General features: G+C 33.3%; 1 protein-coding gene across 6 annotated transcripts in view; it reads right to left on the bottom strand.

Moving 5' to 3' along the window:
• Positions 1-24,710, bottom strand: part of LOC149783476 (uncharacterized) — a 298,719-nt gene that overhangs the window by 145,043 nt on the left and 128,966 nt on the right. For all 6 annotated transcript variants that reach the window (XM_089931706.1, XM_089931711.1, XM_089931709.1 and 3 more), the window contains exons 38-49: positions 24,401-24,613; positions 23,219-23,569; positions 22,597-22,680; positions 17,708-18,013; positions 15,101-15,214; positions 14,258-14,353; positions 12,070-12,390; positions 10,319-10,462; positions 7,499-7,630; positions 6,166-6,321; positions 4,973-5,128; positions 3,312-3,641 (exon numbers count right to left, since the gene is read on the bottom strand). In XM_089931706.1, the coding sequence (XP_089787832.1) occupies positions 3,312-3,641; positions 4,973-5,128; positions 6,166-6,321; positions 7,499-7,630; positions 10,319-10,462; positions 12,070-12,390; positions 14,258-14,353; positions 15,101-15,214; positions 17,708-18,013; positions 22,597-22,680; positions 23,219-23,569; positions 24,401-24,613 (2,403 nt within the window). The remainder of the gene's footprint in view (positions 1-3,311; positions 3,642-4,972; positions 5,129-6,165; positions 6,322-7,498; positions 7,631-10,318; positions 10,463-12,069; positions 12,391-14,257; positions 14,354-15,100; positions 15,215-17,707; positions 18,014-22,596; positions 22,681-23,218; positions 23,570-24,400; positions 24,614-24,710) is intronic.

The following is a 24,710-nucleotide window of genomic DNA, read 5'->3' as shown; positions in this document are numbered from 1 at the left end:
ATTAGTAGACATGTCCCACCTCTGCAGACAGGATATGTAAATGTAACCCATGGGATAGGTTTAGTGTCGTGAACAAGGTTTGCCATGTTCCTGGCAGAAATTGTATTCAGTGTGTTAATCTGACCTTAGTTTGCTGTCCACACACAAAGCAGAAAACTGTTATTGCACACTACAAGCATTAATTTCCAACAAAAATATCGCAGAATATGAAAGGTCTATGCAAAATTGGCGTGTTACAACCTGTGCATTGGTGAATAATTTGCATATAACACATACAACCATCGATGAGATCAAGTCAATGACATCACAAAAGAAGTGCATGAAAGTTATTGTCAACACTCTAGGGCAACAGAGATTACTTCATTTTCCTTAAATTGTCATGATCTGTATTTCTAACAGTGGAGGAGGAGATACAGCTGATTACTGCTCTATCTGGAATAACAGTCATAAAAAAAGAATTGAGGTCAACTTCTGAAATCTCATACCAGAGCATCTAGGGTACTTCTTCATTCTTATATAGGTGCACCATCAACAAATCATTTTAAAACACTTGGGTGCTCTCAGTTTCAATGGAGAGCTAAAGTTCAAGAGGATTTACATATCTACATATCCTTGCATACACTGGCTTCTGATATTTTTACAAGCAATTTTAAACTTGTAGAAACGTACATATTCATGAATAAATTATATGTACTTAATGCAAACTCTGAATTTAAAAAAATGGAGTTTTGCTATTTCTGGAGCCAAACTACCGAAGTCCTTTCCACCCTCATATAAGTTCAGCTGATGCATCCAAAAATGTATGAATCATCTTGGTCAACATTTGCAGAAAAAAATTATTTATACACGTCAGCATCTACAGTAATAACTATCTGTATGATTCTGTGTAATACTTTGCTATTATTCTTTAAAATAATGTGCTCACCTGTAATTATAGGTTGCTGCATTTGCATGGGAAAATAAGAACAAGTTTTTCAGATGGAAATACTGCACAACCTTGGGAGTGCAGTATATTCATTAGACAAAATTAGTTCATATTTTCACATACAAATGCAGTAACCTTTCTATTATATGCTCATTTTCTTATTCTACTTAAAGCTTAATTATATTAACAAAATACACTACAAGAAACAATGTAACTGAATGTATGCCATATTCCAAACTAAATACACAAGTGCAGATTCATCATTACACAACAACAACATTATTCCTGTGCACATAACTCCACTCAGATAAATTTGAACTTAATTGCACACTCAACATAATATTTGAAAGAAAATGGTGTGTCTAGCTAAATTTGAAATTAGGAGTTATATTGTGAATGAATGCGCATAGCAACAACTTTTCCATTTGATCTGGAATGTATAGATTTTGGTATTTTTTTTTATTCCATGAAAGTTTAATATTATGGACTGGATTTATATGTGACAATACCACACAATGTACATCGGACTGAACAAGCAAGGGAGAAGTGTGTTGACATCTGCAAATGTGTTTCTGTTTCTGTCAGTGAATATTTGAAATCATAATATGGGAAATATACAAGTCTTTCAATTGCAATTATCAAAAAGATGCTTTGGAATTTACTGGTTATTTCATTTTGTGTGCAGTAAGGAGGATGTAATTGCACTTATATTCAAAATTACAGTAAAATTTAAAAATGTGTAATCAAGATTGAGAACCTATCACATGGCTCACGTAATTCGGATCTGCAGAACTAAGAAAGTACATTTTGAGGAAATTCAGGTGCCTAAATCCGAAACAATGTATCAAAACGCAGCTGGTATGTGGCAGTCCATGAAACATCTGATATACTTCATTCATAAAAAAATTTAATCAACCAAAATGTAAAGTATCTAATACGCAAGTGTACATGATTTGTTTACAAATCAAAAGTGCCGGTATCTGCATCCATTGTTTGTTTACAAGAGAAAGCAGTTTTTTCTTTATGCATGTGAATGCAACATAAAGGTGTGCAATATCATAAAATACTGAACAATTCTGACAATGTAAAGTTAATGGAGAAAAAATGAGCATATAATAATGCCTTAAACACGTTCACTACTAATAGGTATATGAATCCTGAATGTACTCATCTGTAATGTCTTTTACTTATTTATGGTAGCATTAGATCAATTATCTAGTTTAGATAATTTTGTTGTTTAAAGATATCAGAGCACATAAAAACTTTAAGATCTGATAAAAGACATCAATGAAATAATGGTTTGCTGATCAAATCAACTTCATCTTTAAATATAGCCATAATTATTATGTAGGAGGATACACATCTGGATGCAAAGTCTCTGTGCCGACATTTCCTTTCTCAAGACTTCCTTTCAATACACCCATGTTTTGCACCAACATCTACCAAATGATCCCTAACCATATACCTAACCATTATCAAAAGAGCAGATCACTGTGGCTTAGTCTGCTAGCAGTATTTAGGAGAAATAAGGCTAAATACAGAAGCTTAACACTTGAAAAAGAAACGTTTCATAGATCAGTGTCTCAACTTTGAATAGCATTACGAGGATGCGAGGAAGATATCAAAACATTCAGCATACCTCTGATTTTCTGAAAAAAGTGGCTATCGCCTTGGATGTGACTGTCCAAACTAGTCATTAAATCAATAGTTTGCTGCCATTATTTTCTTGCTTAATACACTTAACAATTTTTTTTTCTGGCTCATGCTGACAAGTTATCACAGTTTACCACACTGATATCTGCAATTTGAAATAGCCATGTCAACTGTTCTAAGACGATACTACTAATATGCCCCAATGTAAAGTCATGTTCTGAAGAGGTTATTGTCTGCCCTTCTAACAACCAAGTTTGCATTCCCCCTACAAGTTTTAACTTTTATTCATATTCATTACTCTAATCATAAAATATCACTTTAGTACCCACTTAACAAAATCAGGATCTCAGTGATTGGTTTAAAACACAGTAATGGTATCTGGGTAGCCTGCATTTGGGCAAAATTTACATATATCCCTAAAATCATGGACTCTGACCAAAGCGGAATGCTCCAATGTGTTCTGAATGGATACCTGGAATTCTGGTATGTCAGATACAAAGTTTGGCACATATTAAAATTGTGTACCAAATTTAAGTTTTATATATATATATATATATATATATATATAACATAGCTGATGCTGCTTGCACCATAATATTGTTGATGGTGCCCATAAAAAAAGTAATATCCGTGTCACACCAAAAATAACATCACAATGGAAGCATTACCACTGTATCAATTAAGCTTTTATGGCAAGACAAATAGACACATGTAGGCATTCTCTTTCACTTACCATTGCAGCCAGATAGGTAAACATTGTCAAGAGCTGCTTGAGAGTTATAACCATTGACATAAAATATCAGGTAGAAGTCTCCTGGAGAAATGTAAAAGGCCTGTTCAACCCATCCGGTCCAAAGATAGTCAGAGTAAGATTGAGAAATCAATGTCCTAGCATAGCCATAGCTGTCGTACAGGTCCAATTGAGTGTACAAACTCCCACCGTATCCAACAGCCAAAGCAGCAGAGAAGTGCAAATAGCAACTATATCCAGCGCTGGTAAAGTTTGGTGAGTACAGGTATGCCCATCGTTGTGTCAATGACACATTCACAACAAGAATGTATCCTGGAAAAAAAATTATGGACAATGAATTCGGACAGCATAAGATGGCCAATGTGCATGAAAACAGTTGTACAATTTTTTCCTTCCAACATTTTCTGCCTCAATATACATTAAGTTCTATCCCTCAAACCCAAATCATGCTATATACTACAACTTGGGTGTGACTGGTGTCTTAAGAATTTCTGTTGACACAAGAAATTTACAAGCTGAATGAAAATCCAGGTACCAGTTAAACCAGCAATGGTTTGCAGAAATGATGTCATTCATAAAACCTGTATTGTGAAGTGAAAAAAGTAGTCGTAGTCTATCGAGAGATGGGAATGCTTAATAAGAGTGTTCTTTTTCAGCAGTTTTGTGAAAGTGTCTTGATAAAAAGACTGCGTATGAGAGGTGTTGTTATAATAGAGATCACCTCTGACTTTCACTGCAGCTTATGTTTACCCAAATAATACAATTTTCCTTATCCGAACTCTAATCATCAAACATACCTCTGATCTAAATTAAGTCATAATTAAAAAATCTAACATCTCTTTCTGAAGTTATACAAATAATTTGACTCTCTGAAAGATACTTAGAGGTAACCATAGGGACAAATCCAAACTTGGTCACTTTTGGCATCAAAATATCAAGCAAAATAAAGCAAATAAAGCTACCAAAAACAGATTCTCATAATGAAATACAGAAGCTGAGATAACATTCAACAACATTTTAACAATCACTGAAATATGTGCCTAATTTTTAAAGTATATTAAATTAGTTATTTTTGTTTATGCTGTTGTTAGTGGCTACACAGCTTCAACTTGTTTAGACTTCATAAAGGTTGCATCATATAATAAAAATCCACATGTTTGATTGCAATGATCATTCTACACAGATTAACAGACCAGCACAGTTTTTACCTTGCTTAATGATAGCATACTGTACCATTGTTCAAAATTCATCTGCTTCTATTTTTTAAAGAAATTATGAAGAAGATAAATTAAGCTCAATTATGCAGGCATACGAATACCAAATTATATAAGCATACAAGCACCCAATTATACAGGAATACAAACACCCAATTCTACAGGCATAAAAACACCTCCCCAAAATGATGTGATATTTGGAGATTTTTAATATGATTAATTTAAATTTAGCTTTATAGTCGAGTAATCTAAGTTTCTAGGTTTTAAAAATTCAGTGATTCTTACATTATTCTAAACAAGCTTACAGAATTTCAAAGATTTTGGACTCAGCTGTTGAAGCTTGAGTTTTATTCTCTGAAAGTCTCCTTCCATAATAATAGTTGTAACATAAATATTTTTGTGATAGGTTCTATTTCATAATACAGTTACCATTTGACAGAGTTGATGTTGTTGAGCCCATGGTGTCTGGCTCAGTGGTTGAGTACATCCAGTCTGTCCCTGTTGCTTGTGTTCCTGTTCCTTCAGGTGGAAAAGTTCCATAAGATTGTGCTGGGGTTGAAGTGGTTGATCCATCAAATTCAGGCACTAAAATTTTCAAGGTATCAAAAAGAACTAAAACTTTCATTTATATCAAACAAACATTACTGCCAATAGAGCACAATGGAAGAAAGTTTGGTTCAGTGTGCAAAACCTATGTGCAGAGTCCAACTGGACTCATAACTTCCTGAAAATTTTAAATAAATTTAAAACAACTTTGAAAATATATAATGTAAAATTCCTCTTATCAAACTTGGTTTCAATCTATCATGTCCTTACAAGGCTACTGTGAGTAAATTTATTTTATGACATGACATATTGAGACAGGATATGATGGATAGAGAGATATAGGTTGCAATATATTCTATTTCCACATGGCATTCGTATAAACAGCATGTTTTAGGCATTGTTGTTCCAGTTGTTTTCAATATCCTATGTATAAGAGTGAGAAGTCAAAGAAAATACTAAATTCATGAGTATCTTGTACAAGCCACAAAAATGAGATACCATTTGATACCATCAACAGCTGAGGTGGTTTGAATGCATCAATGCATCAATATATCACAATATTACTCTGACCATAATGAATATGATCCTGACTCAAATGATCAATACAGAAAGATGGAAGAACAGAACAAGAACAAAATGATGTAAACTGTCCCAAAATAAACATTAATCTATAGTGTGCTTCCTTAAAAAGGTTTAACTAAGGGGACAGAAAGAAGAACACTACACTTTGGATCACAAAGATAATTATATTGCTGCACACAGCATACAAACACCCAATTATACAGGAATGCAAACACCCAATTATACAGGCATAGAAACACCTCCCCAAAATGATGTGATATTTGGAGATTTTTAATATGACTAACTTAAATTTAGCTTTATAGTCGAGTAATCTAAGTTTCTAGGTTTAAAAAATTTAGTGATTCTTACATTATTTTAAATAAGCTTACAGAATTTCAAAGATTTTGGACTCATAGCTGTTAAAGCTTGAGTTTTATTCTCTGAAAGTCTCCTTCCATAATAATAGTTGTAATATAAATGTTTTGGTGATAAGTTCTCTTTCATAAAACAGTTACCAGCTGACATGGTTGATGTTGCTAAGCCCATGGTGTCTGGCTCAGTGGTTGAGTACATCCAGTGCGTCCCTGTTGCTTGTGTTCCTGTTCCTTCAGGTGGAAAAGTTCCATAAGATTGTGCTGGGGTTGGAGTGGTTGATCCATCAAAACCAGGCACTAAAAGTTTCAAGGTATCAAAGAACTAAAACTTAAATTTATATCAAACAAACATCACTGCCAACAGAGCACAATGGAAGAAAGTTTGGATCAGTGTGAAAAAAATATGTGCAAAGTCCAATAGGGGTCATAACTTCCTGACAATTTTAAATAAATTTAAAAAACGTTGAAAATATATATTGTAAAATTCCTCTTATTAAACACGGTTTCAATCTATGATGTCCTTACAAGGCTACTGTGAGTAAATTAATTTTATGACATGACATATTGAGACAGGATACGATGGATAGAGAATATAGGCTAAAATATATTCCATTCCCTCATGGCATTGGTATAAGCAGCAAGTTTTAGGCATTGTTGTTCCAGTTGTTTTCAATACCCTATGTATAAGAGTGAGAAGTCAAAGAAAATACTAAATTCATGAGTATCTTGTACAAGCCACAGAAATGAGACACCATTTGATACCATCAACAGCTGAGGTGGTTCGAATGCATCAATATATCACAATATTACTCTGACCATAATGAATATGATCCTGACTCAAATGATCAATACAGAAAGATGGAAGAATAGAACAAGAACAAAATGATGTAAACTGTCCCAAAATAAACATTAATCTATAGTGTGCTTCCTAAAAAAGGTTTAACGAAGGGGATAGTAAGAAGAAAGACAATTATATTGCTGCATACAGTATGGATACAAAATATAAATATATTGTGAGGATATTTACTTTAAACAAGTGATTAATACATATATTTCATTGAGTGGGTTAAAATACATATATCCATTATTTAATCATAGCAAGCAAATTTTCTTGTTATGTTATGCTTAAACATACTGGTTAAAAAGATATACCTGTTCTCTACAGCATAATGAATCAGCAGACCTAAGCAGGATTTTAATGGTTTACTGTTCAGGTGTGTTTTGCAAATAATCACACAGAAAATATAAACATCAACAATTCTCCTTCCCAATTAAAAGAAAATGACACATTAAGAAAACAAAAATTTGCGACTGGTTGGATTTGAACTCAAGCAAAATGTGAATGTTGAACCAATGTTAGGAATGACAACACCAGTGGACAAAGGATACCATATTACAACTACATTTCTCAGGGAAAACAAAATGGACTCAGACCATTTAGTAGTAAAGATTATTGCTATCAAATTATACTTACAAGGTCCACGGTCAAATAAAGAATGTCCTCCCATATTGACAGGGGTTGCTTCTCTTCTCCACTGGGCACTGGATAGATGGTAGTTTTGATAGCCACACATATGTTCATTGAAGTCACATTCAAGACTGTAAGCTAAAACAACAACAAAAAAAAATTAAAAAGAATCAGCAAACAATTGAATGCTTACCCACTATTGAATGCTATCATTATTGTATGTGTATATCTTTGTCCCATAGGATGTACTAGCCTGCTATAAAATGATGTAATTTTTATACTAGCTCCAATCCCAAGATTTTAAAAACTTTCCATTTTCAGCACAGTATTCTCTTCCTGCACCTAATCTGACGCAACTATGCTTTGCTTGTTTTGTTTTTTTTTTCAACTTTTAATTAAAATGCTTCTAGTTCTACATGTTGACTCCTTGCACTATGTTTGACCATAGCTTATAAAGGATAATATGGATTGACTGTGTTAACTGCAGACCTTTATCTAAGCTTAGTCTTCATACCAAAATGCACAAAACGTAAACTCTATAATTAAATTATAGCCATATATCCACTCTACATGCACACTGCCTTGCAACCTTTAATGTGTAATAGAATTTCCAAAAAAAGGTTGTCTTAAGTGGGAAATTATTTAACTGGAATCACAGCCCCTAAATTTATGAGTAAATAAATATGTAATCCTCTGTCATGGACATATCATTATTAAAGTTATCAAGAGAATTTAGGGAATTATATGCAAATATATATTTTCTTCTAAAACCTAAAAAATCTAGATAAATACCATACCACCTTAAATAACTAAATTTAGCCCGATAACAATTCACCAAGGATGAAATAGCTGCAGTCAGTTAACAAACCTAGTGTAGGTGTCTCATAAATCTATGATTCTCACAGTGTTATTATTTAAGACATTAACACTTAATTGGAAAATAGTTGAAGAAACAACAAACAGGTTAAGTTCATACAATTAAAAAATGTATGCAACAATACAACCAAGTGTAAGTGCACTAGGATTTGGTGAATCTACTGAAAATATGTTATTTGAAGTTTCCTCTGAAGTCACAAGTAGCCAAATAGGATGCAACATAATGTGCCATCATATAAATCAGGATGTAAACAGTTCATTGGAAATCTTAAGTGGACTGGACCAATAGGGTTCAATCTGGAATTACTATTTTCGTGGTAAGAAAAAATAAGTTTTTGATGTGGCATTATTTATATCCACTAAATGAGTTTGATAAAGACGTATTATACTGTATGTGTTATACTATTCACAACTCAGTACAGCTTGAAAAATGAAACATGCCCTTTTACCCTATAATCAATGTCAGAAACCCATTCATACTGTTTGTTATAACTTTCGCAAGCCAGTAGAGCTAAGAGTTTGAACTCTGACCTTAAAATTAAAGTCAGAGTGCTGACCATTAACCTGTTAACTGGAATGCACAAAAATAAATAAAATATTGTACGAATTCACGCATGTGTATGTTCTAGTCACTGTATTCTTAACCCCAATGAAGTTAAAAATAATGCAAAAGATGACCTTTGGCTTGACTTCATTCAGATCTGGTTTTCAAAAGCGCAGACATGTTGGTGGTCAGACCTGTGTTTTCATTCAGAACCAATTAAACATTCAAAGAAATGAGATTGTTCTACAACATGTATAACTCTCCAATATTCTGAAATCAATTTGTGGTGTCTTCATTCCACATATTTTGCCAAGTAAACAGAACTTGCCAATCTATATACTATCTGAAGGCAGTATATGGAGTATTTCATCTGGAAATGGGTGACTGCAGGGTAGCTTTGACCATTTTATTGCATTAATATCAATGTTACAAGATAGCCAACATTATGTAATTCTTTTTCAATGAGCAAGGCAGCCAATATTATGCAATTCTTTTTCAATGAGCAAGGTGGCCAACATTATGCAATTCATTTTCTCAGCAGATCATAAATCTGTAAGATTTGTGATAATAACAAGATATCAGAAACTAGTAATATATTTTGCAAGTCTTCTCTTTCAACAGCATGCAACCCAGCATGAGCAGAAGCAGTAACTGAGATATATATGGGATTTTCTGTCAATCCATGTGTCACATGGAGATTAGTCTACCTCACAGGTGAACAGATAACTTTTAGCTTCTTCAGCTAAACATTGTAATCTGGGAAAGCAGAATTTGCAAGGTAATTGTCTGTCTCTTAAGGTATTATGATCAGATAATGTACTTGAAGAAATAAATTGGCTTTTTATAGTACTATAAAGGAAGATGAACTTATAAGACAGTATATATGGTATATCTTAAAGACCTTCATGCCAAGTTGTAATATATCAAATTATATGGTGGATCAGCATTTGTTTCAATCTGAAAGACCTCTTTTCTGGAATGACTTTGGTCAAATTCTGTTGAGCTATTTATATGAAGTTGTTTAAAGGTTTTTATAATTTTAATAATAGTGGTTATATCTAATGATGGATCAGCATCATTTGAACACTTTTGTCTTCTGCTAAGATGCGATCTGTAAATTTTAGTACAATTTGTCTCTTCAGGAGTTTCTGAGAAGTGATTTCAAGTTTTTTTTCTGTTTTAAATGATTGTGGCCATACTGAAATGGCTTGATGCCAAAGTGCTTTATGGAAAGTCATTTGCAAATTGGACAAGTGGCGTATGAAACAAGTTGTTAATAATAATTGTGTCTGGATTATACACAATCCACAATGCACTGCAGGTGAAGGACCAACCTTTAAACCCACAAGGTTTTATTAACAGCTTATTTAAAACTGGTATTTTGATAGTGTGTCAAATACACTTACAACAGTCCATTTCATCACTTCCATCTGAACAGTCAACACGACGATCACATTTTTTTGCATTCGGAAGACAGATCTCAAGTACATCTCCATTCCACATGCTATTATGGCAAACGAACTCCTCATCTAAATTACATGAAACTGAATCTGAAATTTAAAAATAAGAATGACCGTAAATATATATGTATGAAATGGTCAAATAGCAAATGATCAAACTGCCGATGCAATGAATTAGTGGATCAGGGTCTACATTGTTCTACTGAAATTGCGCAAAAAACAGATACTGCAAACCTGACCTGCTTAATGCAAAGGTAGACTTCAGTCGACAAAATTGTGGTGAGTATTGTACACAAATAAGGTACAGTGACTACCCTCTTGTAAAACCACTATTAAGAGGGGCAAATTAAATTTTGGAACCAATGTTTATTCAGGTTCAGACATTTTACAAATTGCATCCCTTCTATCAGAAAAGGATCACAGTCAAAAGTCATGACTAAGAGAAAGTAAACATTAAAACTGTTTATTTTCTAATAAAATATTTCTTTTTTTAAGGCAATTTATTTTAGCAAATTTGTTATGCATTAATTTCCTGCTTAAGGCATAGATGCAAAGTAATAAACCTTCTTACTCTTGACCTTGCTAAAAGCAATACAATAATTCTCAATTACAGTAGTCCCCCCTCTTAAATGACACTACACCACCCCAACCTAACAAACAGCCACCCACATTTTAAGATCAGAATCCCTTGGCACTAATCATTTTGTGTTCAAAAGTACCCCTCTAGGATGTCCATCCTTCTAACAAGTGGAAAGAGAAAGAACAACAGAAATATTCAAACCTAATTAGGTACAATGGATGCATCATTATATTTGAATTTTGGTGTAACTGATGTCAATTATCAAACACACCAGAATGGAACTTGAAATGTGCTTCAATGTATATGTCATTTCTTCACATCTGATTTCGGATGCAGGAGGTCGTGGGTTTGATCCCCAGCTGTGACATACCAAAGACTTACGAAAATTGTACTAACAGCTGCCTCGCTTGGTGTTCAGCATTAAGAGGTTAATGTTAGGACTGGTCAGCTTAGTGTCAGGATAATGTGACTGGGTGGGACATCATGCTACATGCCTGCGGCATGATGCTCCAGTGCTAGACATCACTATAAACTGCCACACTGCAGACATCATAGCAATATGACTGAATTTTTTTTAAAGCTATGTTAAAAATCCAAATCACACACACACACATATTTCATAATAAATTGAGTTCACCATATATAAGATCTTCAATAAGTACAAAAATGATTTTTAAACGAGCTAATATTAGTATTTAAGAATATATTGTGTCAGGATGTATTTTCCTCCATGTTCTTATCTAATTATTCTTGTCATATTTTCTAGATCCTAATCCACATTAACCTATGAATTACTTCAAGTTTTTGGATTATTATGACAGCTTAGTCATTCAAAGCTATACAGTTTTACTATGATTTGATCATCCTTCAGCAAAGTTTTGACAATACTACAGGCACAATAAAAAACATGCTATTTTGGTTGTAATCTTATATATTTTTAGCACAAAACAAACCACATAACAGCTAAATGTTAGACACTTTTAAAATAGAAAACAACAGAATAACTTTAATGGTATGAACTTTGGAAAAGAACATATCTGAAAGCCAATATCTTCTGACCAGATTTCTATAATTTGTACTGAAAACTTCTGAAGATTTCCCTTTAGTATAAACTCACAATTAGGACATCTTCCATCAACAATTTCCACATCATCAATTTGTGCATAATATCCATTCATGTTGGTCTGGAACTCAAAAATTATGCTATAGTTGCCACTTGGAAGACTGGCTTGGAGAGTCACAGGAATGCCTTGAGCCTTGAAGCCATCAAATATGTATAAATTCTTGAGGAAATCTGATGTATTGGACACCAGTCTGTGTCTTCCCTCTCCATACTGGGTATACTTGTACTGCAAGCAGGACATGCTGTCAAAGACACCAACTGGGCTTTCCACGAAGGACAGTAATGAGTACAGTTGGACTGAGTGATCCAGAATTCCTATAAGAGACAGTATTGACCCTATTAAGTGAATAAAATATCCTTTTACGAAGACTGATTGGGACATACATACATGCATACATACATATACATACATACATACATACATACTGTAACTTTTGGTGATAACAACAAACATTAGATTAGGGCATCTGAGACATGTTTATCATTTTGAAGAAAACAAAGTTCACTGTAGTGGTAGTTGCACTGCATATATGGAGCTGGGCAACACTGCATTTAGACCAGAGACTTTACAACCCCTTAGTGTCAGATCTATTTACGCTAATGCATTCTATGTTTGAATAATCTCACTGAACACACAAGCTGCAAATGGGATGCAGGGGAAAAAGTACATAAAGCTCCAATAATGCATACCTTGCATATAAATACAATTCCAAAAATCTACAATGAAATCACAAAATTGTATGCATTAAACCAGTTTAAACAAAAGAATATTGTGATCGTTTACTTTCATTGTGAAAAAATAATATATTATATTGATATAACCAAAGTGCTCTAATCCACTGGGCTATGAGCTTTGAGGAAAGCAGAAAGTAACACTTAGCAAAATGTTTAAACCCACTAGATTTCTGTTCAGAAAAACAAGGTATATATATGCAATTAAAAACTAATATCTACTATTAAACAAAGAGAAATCTGCTTAGTTTCTGCTATATAATTTTGATACTTTCCACAGGGTGAGATTTTAAAGAAAAAGAATTTCACAGGACTTCCTCACTGGTTATTCTGGTTATTTAGAAAAGACCTCAAATATCTTAGTGTTAAAAAGCTTAATTCCATTTTATTGGTGTATGACCAATTGGTGTAATCTGAGTAATGGAGTGTACAGCTCTGCATGGTCACTGTTACTTCCTGGACTTTAGAGGTAAACTGGATGAAAATAAAAATAGCATACAACATTTTTAACACTTGACTCTTCTGTCTCATACAGATGTAAATTTATATAGTAAAAAACAGATTGAAAATATTAATCTTTGCCAGTGACCATTAAAGCTAGGACCCTAAACGTAGTATATAACATAGCTTCTGTTACAGAATTTAATACATTTATCTCACATGGCATTATTGTTACATAGTAGAAAAGAAAGTGTGAAAAAAGAAGGTTGGATGGAAAAGTGTATGCCACATTCCCTGCCTTTTTCAAAATGAGAAAGAAATCAAAACCTGAATACAGATTAATATACCACCAACCTGTTTCAAATGAAAATATACCATGAAATGAGCCAAACATAAACATCACAAGACACCTTCTAAATCTGCAGGTTACATGAAGGTGAAGTCCAAACCAAGATTCATTCAAAAGACTTTGGCTAAGTTCCATTTTCATTATCTTTTGTCAAAATGTCATGAAGTTATGGCCCCTATTTGACTAAGCACTTTAAGCTTCGATGGCATCGTATTGTTAGGTGCAACTATGTCATGTTGACACATACCTTTTCTCTCATAATACTTAAGCTTCTTATGTGTTTATTCCCAGTTGGAAGAATGAATCACTTTGACATGATGAATAAGACATACATCTATGCCAGATAGATCGGAGATACTGATAAGCCATATCAAATGACTTCTTTTCCCCAACTTGGAGCAGAACATGCATGTGGTTTTGTATTTATTATGTAACACCCGATCTAGGCTTTCTAAATTTTGCACATACACTGTGTGTGGAATTCAAAATCTGTATAAAATGTCATGGGTGCATCTGAAAATAATGACCCAGTGATATCAGTGAATGCGCTTCCAGTCTGGGTGTGAAATATGGAAATTCAGAAGAAACACGTGTCAAATGCCAGATCAACCCTGTATCGTTAATGTGCATGCAATAAATTGAGACAAAACACATGCTTACCTGTTGTCCTATTGTAGTTCAATGTAGTTAAATAAGCATTTGTAAAGGTGTAGTTGCAAGCATACATTTTATTGAAGTCACATTCGATGGAAGGTGCTGCAAAAAAATAAAAACGTTCTTATGCCATGACTGAATGGAAAAAGGGAACACACACGTTTTGATGTCATGATTGAGTGAAAAAGCTCAAAATCAAAGGAACATTGATAATAGTAACAGTATAATGTGATACTCGGTTACAATTGAAGTTGTTTTAGTTGACATCTCCATATAAAGGATAATTGATTTAACTTGATTTTACTTTTATGTTAGTCCTACACAACAGGGAATCCTGTTGACAAAAGAACAAAATGTTGTGTTACTATGTCCTATAAAGATGGATTACACTGTATTGGGTAATATGATGTACATCAGCTACTCCCTTACGTTTCCATACATCATTTAGAATTTTATTTTGTTGCTGCTCCAAAAACGGCATCTTTCCTATATGGTACAGCACAGAGCACTGTGGAGCAATCTTTAAATTATATGATTTAAAAAGTTCAAGAGATAAACTTTGAAATTTCTTTTGTTTTTAGCTTTATGGCTATAGAATATTAAACAACTTACAAAACAATAGCCTAACAACAACAATATATAATTATGAGCAGTCCTTATCTCCTATCTCTGGCATATTTAAGTTGCAAATAGCTAGTAATTCTGTCATATCTTGCAAATACAACTGTTTTGGGTCTCCCTCTTATAATCTGCAGAACAGATCTCTGTAGTACTGGACTCCTTGATTTAAGCAGCAATAACAGAATGAACTGCTTATCAAGAACAATTACAATATATTATCATACATACGACAGAGTTGATCTGCTTCATCACTACCATCATTGCAATGCCTTGTCTGTCCATCACAGGTGTTTGCTGCAGAGATGCAGTAGTGTTTGCAGGCAAAATCACTGTCCTGACAGTCTGAAAATATAAAATACATGCATTGTAATCTGCACACTTCCACAAAAAACAGATATTGCTACCGACCCCCATCATGCACCATTCAGTCCATTTGACCGCCTATCTATCCATGCATCTGTCATTGATAAAGCCTGTCACCTTTAAGAATTGTATTAAAATTCTGTAGGCTATATTCATGGTTTTTATATAGTTGTGCAATCAATAAGATATTATTTATTATATGTAAAATGTTTGAAAAATAATATTCCTGTACTTCAGAAAACAGAGGGTATATTGTAATTGCCCTAATGCGTCAATCTATCTGTTCACACTTCCATTGATTACCAGTTTCTTTGTCCATCCTGATTACTGCCTTCTCACCCCTGTGTGGGTTAGAGTGTCTGGGTCAGCCAATGTGGATATGTGAGAAAGTCTGTCAGCTTCCTGTGGGCTGGTGGCTCTTTCCAGGGTTTTCCATGATTTATAGGACTCACAGTAATAATTCAACTCCAATAGTAAACATATGGCAACACTATTATATTCAAAATTCAATAACTTAAAATGTCAGGGTGCTGATGATGAGACCTATAATTCTCCATGCACATCTAACCTTGGTGCAAGCTTACGTGTGGAGAACACCATATGAGCCGCGGCATTTTGTTTATCTACATGTGCATGAAACACGTTATTCATTCGGCACCAAATGAATTAGGTGCTACTTTCATTATTGAGTACTCCTGCGTCAAGCCTGTAAAAATAATAAAATTGCATCAGTAGAAATTTGTCTATATTTTTTTTTAATTACATATAGGATAAGCTCTCAAAAGATATTTGTACTAAAATTTTAATTTTCATTATTAACCAATTATGGACCAACAAACCCATAAATACTCTATTATTTTCTCACCCATTTCTAGACTGATTCACAGTTCTTCCGTATAAGTAGTACTGTGTGTCCTATAATCTCCACCATTATACTAACTACCATGTATAGCCTATCATTTGCTGAAAAATGGTGCTAATCCCACAGCAACTTTGACAACTAGTAAAGTCTGGAATCCTCATTCAGTAAAATGGATATACCACCATACCACCCACCATAAACCTACTGAGCATCTAGCCTGCCCCATGCTTACCTGGCTAAGAACAGCTTCAAAGCTTGTGAATTGCTTCATATATAGCAGGACTTCTCCCATCATAAATTACATAATGGAACATTTCAACACTAAAAGGGAAATTTCCTTACCTTTGTTAGAAACTGTCATTAGGTGTTCAATATTGAAAACATTTAGTTTAGACCTATTTGGTGATGGATGAGGTGGATGGGTGCTGGATGATGGTGTAAAATTCCCTGGGCATTTTTACAATGACCTATTTTTATTTGTATTGTTGTAGCAGTGGCAGCAACAGTTGTAGTAATAGTCCTTATTGTTATTGTAGTGATTTTTGTCATGGACCATGACGGTTTGATCTTAACATGTTGGACATCTCTTCCAGACAAATTCAACCAATTAGAGAAAGTTGCACTAGCAAAGCTTATATCATCTGGGTCAATGTACTAGTGTGAACAGACTTTTTTCACATAAGCAGACCTGCCAACCCTGATGAGACCATCTCAGTAAGGCAGTTGATTTTTTTTCCGTAAGTTTGACTAGTTTTCAGTAAGGTGCAACAAAACATCATAAACCACTACTGTAAAGCTGTAAAATTATTAAAAAGTTCAGTATTTGAAATAGGCTGAGACAGTTTACATTATGTTCAACTGAAAGTACAGGTAGACATTATTTACCACTAGTACAGTTGCACAAACTTCAGTTCCATACCCTATGCAGCTCAATGATCTTTCAACTTTATGTAATTCTTCAAATTGGTTTTGGCCAATTCACATGACAACAATCATATCTCCTGCCATGAGACATATTCAAGTTGGCACCTGATTTCCTATTAACATAATTGTGTCCCTTCCTGCTTTTATTCACAAGAATCTGAATATTCCTTTTATTCTTCTCTGTTGATTATTAATACTTTTAAGAGGCATATTTTCCTTTTCATCATTAACATGCAGAATTTGCCTGAAACCATTTTTAAAAAATTCTATAATCAACAGTTATCTCATGTAGACACTTTGCATGACAAAATATGTGCAGTGTCGAACCCCTCTGGAAGCAGACTAACAACCAATCATTACAAAGCTTGTTTGCAACTTGAAGTGTCTAAATACATTCCTGAAATTGTAAAGTCAGTAAAGAGAAGCAAGGGCAAATATCACACTAAACTATTTCTACTGCATCTTGAGTGCCTTATTTGTTTTTTTAATAAAATACAAATGTTTAAATAGTAGAAATTTTATCAACCCTAAGTATGAGAATCACCTCACACTTTATATTATTTAACTTACATGGACAAATATGACTTGGCATGCAATGAGTAAACCTGGTACTGTACAGCAGTTCTAAGAAGATGCAAATGCCTGGTTTATAAGTATTTGGAGAGGGTCTATCATTTATCTCTTACCTAGCATTGGGCACTCAGAAGAAAATGTCACATTGTGCAGATAAAATGCTCCACCATAGAAAGTTGATGACAGCAGCATCACCAGGTTATATTGTTCTGTCGTGTTGACAGGCACAATAATCATCCTTGTTTGACCATCCATTAATACTGGGTATACTCCATTTCCGATTGTTAGATTTATGATGGACAAATAAGCATAAATGTACTCATTTGTACCGGTGTAATACAGTGTTATGCAGCCTGGTCCCCTTACACTTGGAGAAATCAATTTTCCTGCCTCGCCATTTCTTACAGCCATGAATCCACCTGAAAATAATAATAATAATAATAATAATAATAATAATTCTTTACTTCATCTTCATCTTATGATGACTATTATAGGAAATTAATGGTGTCTTTGTTCATTTGTGCATGTGTAAGAGAGACAGAGTAAGTTAGCAAGCAGATCAACAACTATGATTGGGACAAAAATAATGACCAAAATGGGAAATACAGGCATGCCAACCCTAACAAGACCACATACATAAGGCAGTTGATTTCTTTCAGTAAGTTTGACCAGTTTTCAAATTATGATAAACTGCTATTGTAAAGTTGGAAAACATATTTAAAAATTCTGTTATCCAAAACTGATGCGATGGTAAACATTATTTTCAACTGAAAAGTTTGTAAAGTACACATAGACCTATTTTGACCTGAAGTATAGTGTCTAAACTTCAGATAGAAACCCTATGCAGCTCAATGGATTGTTGCTATGACTCAACTTGACATAATTCTTGGAATTTGTTTCTCCATTTCACATGACAATTACAATCATATCTCCAGCCACAAGGCATACACAAAGTGACATGTCCAATAAATGTAATTGTGACCCTTCCTGTAATTTATTCACAAGAATCTGAATATTCTCATTTTTGTTTTCCTGTACCAATTTTTGTTCAGAGGTTTAATTTCTCTTTCATCTTCAACAAGTATCATTTGCTGGATGCCATTTCTAATAAATTATAAAATCAACAGTTTGATCATGCAGACACTTTGCAATAAAAAAGGTACGCAGTTTAAAGCATATGAGGTACTACTGTAGAGTGAACCTGGTTCCCTGAATAACTCCACTAAATTTAATATGAAACCTGGAGCCAAATAAAATAAGGACAAGCCAATCATCCAGATTTTACAGCAACAATCATTTTCTGAAATTTTTGCTTTTATTATGCAAGTCAGTATTTTAAGGGTTTTAAGGGTCATTTTCATAAGAATTAGTGCTGTGTAATGATGAAACATTTGTTGAATGATTTATATAGTATAATTTCACAGTGCTTTATGTTATTCCCAGCATAAAATGTAAACATTAAGATAGATGTAATGGCTAGGTCTGCTATAACTGGGCAGCTTGTAATAATTAACCTCTCCTGTTTGGAGGCATGTACTGAATTTTAATTCATTTACATTTGATACTGCCCCAACAAACATGCCAGTGTAGGGTATTAGTGGTAAAATATCAAGAATTGAAATGAACCAGGGAATATTTTAGGAAGTTGTGGTCCAATTAAAACAGGTGTCATAAAATGATATTTTCCAGAATCATTATCAATAAAGGTGGACCAAAGACAATTATTCTAACTTCTATGGGAGTGATAAAACAATTTGGTAGTTAAAGGAGTAATGCTGATTGGCTAAGTTAAACGAGGGTGGTGGTGTTCCCAGACGAAGTTCAAAGTTTTAAAATAATACCCCTTGTGAAATTAATCAGTCTATGTTTCTCTTGGAAGCCAAGAAGTCGACTCCATGGAAAAATAGCAAGTATCTTATCTCATTAAACAAACTATCCATAGGACAAGGGGGTCTGGAACTGTTAGACACCTGAACCCTGAGAAAAGTAGGAAATTCACTGATGATAATTCAAGTGAGAGCTTGGAAAAGCACAAAGATTAGTCTCAACTGCATATAATATGTTCAATGATTTTAGTTTGAGCTTATTGTTGAATTTATTCATTTTCAATTCATACTTAATTTTTTCCTTTAATTCAGAAATAATCATGCATGTTTTATGAGCCATATATTGTAAGAATAGTGTAAAACATTTCTTTAACTGCATGAGTTCGGTTTCAATTGTTTATATGTAATAAAAATCATGTAATGTAAGATTTCATGCATTTGTTCTGATACATATTGATTTGTATCATTCATTCTGGGAGTTGATTTTCCTATGTCTGGAAATGTATGTCATTGAATCGCCAATTAGCAAAGTAACGTAGCTAATATTCATGTGTAATTAAGTTATTAATTCCCTTCAACTGAAAATCGACTAAAGTGTGCTAACTGGGCTAGTTAAGCTTGTAAATGTATAGCTACAGTGGGGTAGTAACAACATCTGAGAAGTTTAACTATGTCATCTGCTCAGTTAAAAATGCAAGTAGCTGCTAACCAGACATTGATTTATAATAGGGTCATGAGTGTGTATTAGGTGGCAAACAATCCATATTAGCTTGTTCTGTTGAATTTTAATAGAAGATATGTGATCCAAAAGTGTCAGAATACTGGGCTGACCCAAGAAGAAGAAAAGAAAAACCTGACACCTAAATAGGTTGGGGATTATTTTTTGTAATAAAAGGTAATACAGCCACACTTATATTGCAGTGTGAAAAAAGCACAGTCTGCATCCAAGAGGCTGATGACACCAAAGAGGCAAAGAGAACATAAAAAAAGGGAGAAACACATCAGCTATTTGGAAAGAACTGGAAGCACTAGGTCATGCTGGCAATCAGTCTGATCAATCATTTGATCATTTGATGAAATTTGCTCCATCATTATAACCAGATAACTGAATTTTGCAGACTTTTTTAACTCTATTTCTGGGAGAAAGTGAATTATTCACATCATGTATGATATAATTTTGTTTATGTCATTGATCAAATAGTTACATTTTGCATATGAGGGCTTGTGTTATTCTGTTCCATATCTCAAATTAGATCTCTGTTATTCCATCCATTATTTTTATATTTTGTGTTATTAATTACTCAACCCAGGGAATAACACCAAGGCTTTTTAAAAAAATTGGTACTTGATAAAGACAGGTACCTTATGTAAGTGATCTCAAAATTGTAACAATTGGCATTTTGTTTTCTTGTGTTGCAGAATGAATTAAGATTTATAATGATTCATTACAAGCCTGAAAATATAAAAATTAAAGCAAATATAAAACCTTTAACAAGAATCATAATGAAAATTTTCTATGACTGTGACCTTGATCACATGGTTAAAATGGCAAACAATAGAGTCTCAGACCTACCTTACCTGTATAATGATTCATCTCATGTTTAAACAAGGTGAAGGAGGTAACTGAATGTGCTCCAGATTAATAGCTTCATTATGATTCATGCCAAGTATACTAAAAATCTATCAAAAATTTATTATAATTTTAAGCAAATTGAAAACCTTGCCCTAAACCTCAACAGTTCATATTTGCATATAGAAGTAACTGCTATGACCTTGGGAAAAAATAGGAAAAAAATCATGCTTTCTCCATACTTTCTTCATCTGCCATAAAAAGATTAGAGAATAAATAGCAAGCCAGAATCCTCATACCATGATATTACTGTTCCTCTGTTGTTACACTTATTCAGTTTTTGCAATCTCATTGCATCTATCTAATTAAATGAATGGTAACAACCAAACTTGTGTAACTGTTGCCTGTTGGACTGAACATTATAAGTACATCACAAACTTGCTTTCTGCAGTTTTTACCTTCCATATAATTTACTGTTCCTTAAACAATAAGTATGACACCATGAAAAAATCTTCCCAAGACAATTACAGCTTACCAGACCAAAATGAAGCAACTTAGGAAACAAAACTGGTCTATTAATCTGTACACACCATAAACAGGATTTTAAGTAATACAAAAGATTTAGCAGCTGATTTTAATTTAATAATATGGCTAACTTTAATTATTACGAATCACTGGAAATGGCATATACAAACAAATATTCTCAATTTTCCAAAATACTGTCAGTCTCATATGGTGCACACTGCAACATTGCTCTTGGATTATCTTTGTGATTATTTGACAAAATAAAATTAGTATCTTTGTGATTATCGGACTAAACCAACTGAGCATCTTTGTGATTATTGGACTAAATCAACTGAGCATCTTTATGGTTATTGGACTAAATAAACTATCTTTGTGATTATTGGACTAAATCAACTGAGCATCTTTATGATTATTGGACTAAATCAACTGAGCATCTTTATGGTTATTGGACTAAATAAACTATCTTTGTGATTATTGGACTAAATCAACTGAGCATCTTTATGGTTATTGGACTAAATAAACTATCTTTGTGATTATTGGACTAAATCAACTGAGCATCTTTATGGCTATTGGACTAAATCAACTATCTTTGTGATTATTGGACTAAATCAACTGAGCATCTTTATGATTATTGGACTAAATCAACTGAGCATCTTTATGATTATTGGACTAAATCAACTGAGCATCTTTATGATTATTGGACTAAATAAACTATCTTTGTGATTATTGGACTAAACCAACTGAGCATCTTTATGATTATTGGACTAAATCAACTGAGCATCTTTATGGTTATTGGACTAAATAAACTATCTTTGTGATTACTGGACTAAATCAATTGAGCATCTTTATTATTATTGGACTAAAAAAACTGAGTATCTTTACAATTATCATTATTACTTTTTTTTACAATGAATGCTTCAATAAAGAAATGAAATGTACATTTATGCTGTTATTATTATATTCAAACCAAATGTACTTTAAAATCTAACAACTTATTAGAATGCAAAGACAGTGTACTGCGAAGGGTTATGAAAAAGAAAGTAAGACTGCAAGAGAGATCCGATTAAAGGATTAAATTTACCATCTGCAGTTTGGTTGAATTCCCAGCCATATTCTGCAACATAACCACACATACCATCTGTAAATGTGCAATTTATACTGGCAGCTGAAAAAAAATTAAAAATACACATTTATTTCTTTACCAATGTTGGTAATAGCAATGTTGGTAATCAATCCACTAACATTGTTTCATCATGAATATCAGAATCAACTATTTTAATCAATAATTTACATGGTCACCTTGCAAATAAAGACATATTATATTTTTTTCTCATTCATATATATATATATATATATATATATATATATATATATATATATATATATATATATATATATTTGTGATACAGTGTCAGACAAGCTGACTGCAGTATACACCATCAACTTTGATTGGGGGGAGTGTTATATATATATATATATATATATATATATATATATATATATATATATATATGTACACACACTCAAAAACAAGAATTCCTCAAACGGATACTTAGGGCTACATTTAATCATGCTAAAACAGGTTTGCAAGGGATGCACTGCATGGATGTGAGGACATACCAAAAATGCAGCAAAAGACTGTCCCATATGTTATAACATTACAAAAAACAGTGTTAAACTTCTAACTGCATACATAAACTTACATGGACACTTCTCTATGGAGAGATTGATATCATCAATAGCAATATCTCCCCATGGACCATTTCCTCTTTCAGCCACAAATGACACAGATTTTACTGTTGATTCTTGGACTGTACAGTCATTTTTTAATTCTAGGCAACTAGGAAGCCATGCAGTCAAATTAAAAGAGGACAACACTTTCTCAACAGCTCCTCTGGTTTCTCTGACACGTAGAACTGGTGTTGAGTTGCCATACATGTGGTAGAAGAACTGGAGGGAGCAGAATTTGCCAATAACAAAATCCTTCAGTGTTAATGTTGTTGTGTCTCCTGGATTGCCAACTGAGGCATCAGCATACATGTAATGTCCTTTACCTGTAATAAGACACAAAGTAAACACATATTAAGAAAAAGACTATTGCTAGTTAAGCATAACTTTATGGTAGGTTTCCGATTCTTTGGTGGATTCTTGTAAGAAACACTTGAATAAAAATATCTTCAAGGTTTTATTGCAAAAATACCATCAAACATACAGAGAAACTACATTGGTCCACCATTACAAATCACCACTTTCCAATGGCCTAATTTCACCCTCCACCCTGTTTCATAACTGCTCCCCACCCTGAGTCAGTGACCCAAGGTTCATAATGTAAACGATCAGATATGTTGCACATTCACTATGATTACATATACTGAACCTAGTGTGACAATTTGTATAACATTATTGTAAAATCTTTTGTATAACATTTGCAAATACATCAAAAGGGACTCCAGAGAGCCAATGTGAACACCAATCTAGCAGAGAGTTATAAAAGGAAGAGCATAAGTAAATATAAAGGGTATCACAATGCACAAATGAATTTAAAAAAGGGGTTGAAAGAAATGTATGCTTTCTCACAGAGAGACAAATCTAAAATAACAAATTTCAAAAGATTTAAAATAAAAACACTGAAATATTACTGGCATGACAAACAAACATCAATGGCCTAAATATCCAAGGAATGAAAAATAATTACATATCCCTCTGCCCAGATAATGAGAATTACAATTTTCCCCAAATATTTTGTCAGGAAAACTAATATCTCTATTATTGGGATAATGTATCAATGTGTCAAAAAAGAATAAAGACTAAAGAATACTTTCATGATAATGTTTAATTTTTACAAATAAAAGCTTCCTCTTCCATATTTAACAATATATCCCAACCTGTCTGGTTTCCATATGTAACACTCCTATTCATTTCATCCATATTGAAGGTATGGTCAAAATCAGGCCCCGTTCCAGCAGTCCAGGTGGCTCCACTATGGCGCACCCACATGTATACTGGCAGATCACAGCTTGGGGCAACAGATGATGTAATATTTCGTCCACACAGAGCATCCTCGCTCTCAAAAGTACAATCATGTACATCTAATGTGTCTGAAACATAAATTATATCATACAAATTGCTACACAATATCATGTCATATTAAACTTTAAAATAATAGTCAATTCATAGTACTGCTCTAAAAATATT

This window comes from Sinohyriopsis cumingii, chromosome 14 (assembly GCF_028554795.1).
Source record: "Sinohyriopsis cumingii isolate HCF-2022 chromosome 14, ASM2855479v2, whole genome shotgun sequence".
NCBI lineage: Eukaryota > Metazoa > Mollusca > Bivalvia > Unionida > Unionidae > Sinohyriopsis > Sinohyriopsis cumingii.
Note: the sequence above shows the minus strand (reverse complement) of the source record. Positions and strands in the feature narration are given on the sequence as shown.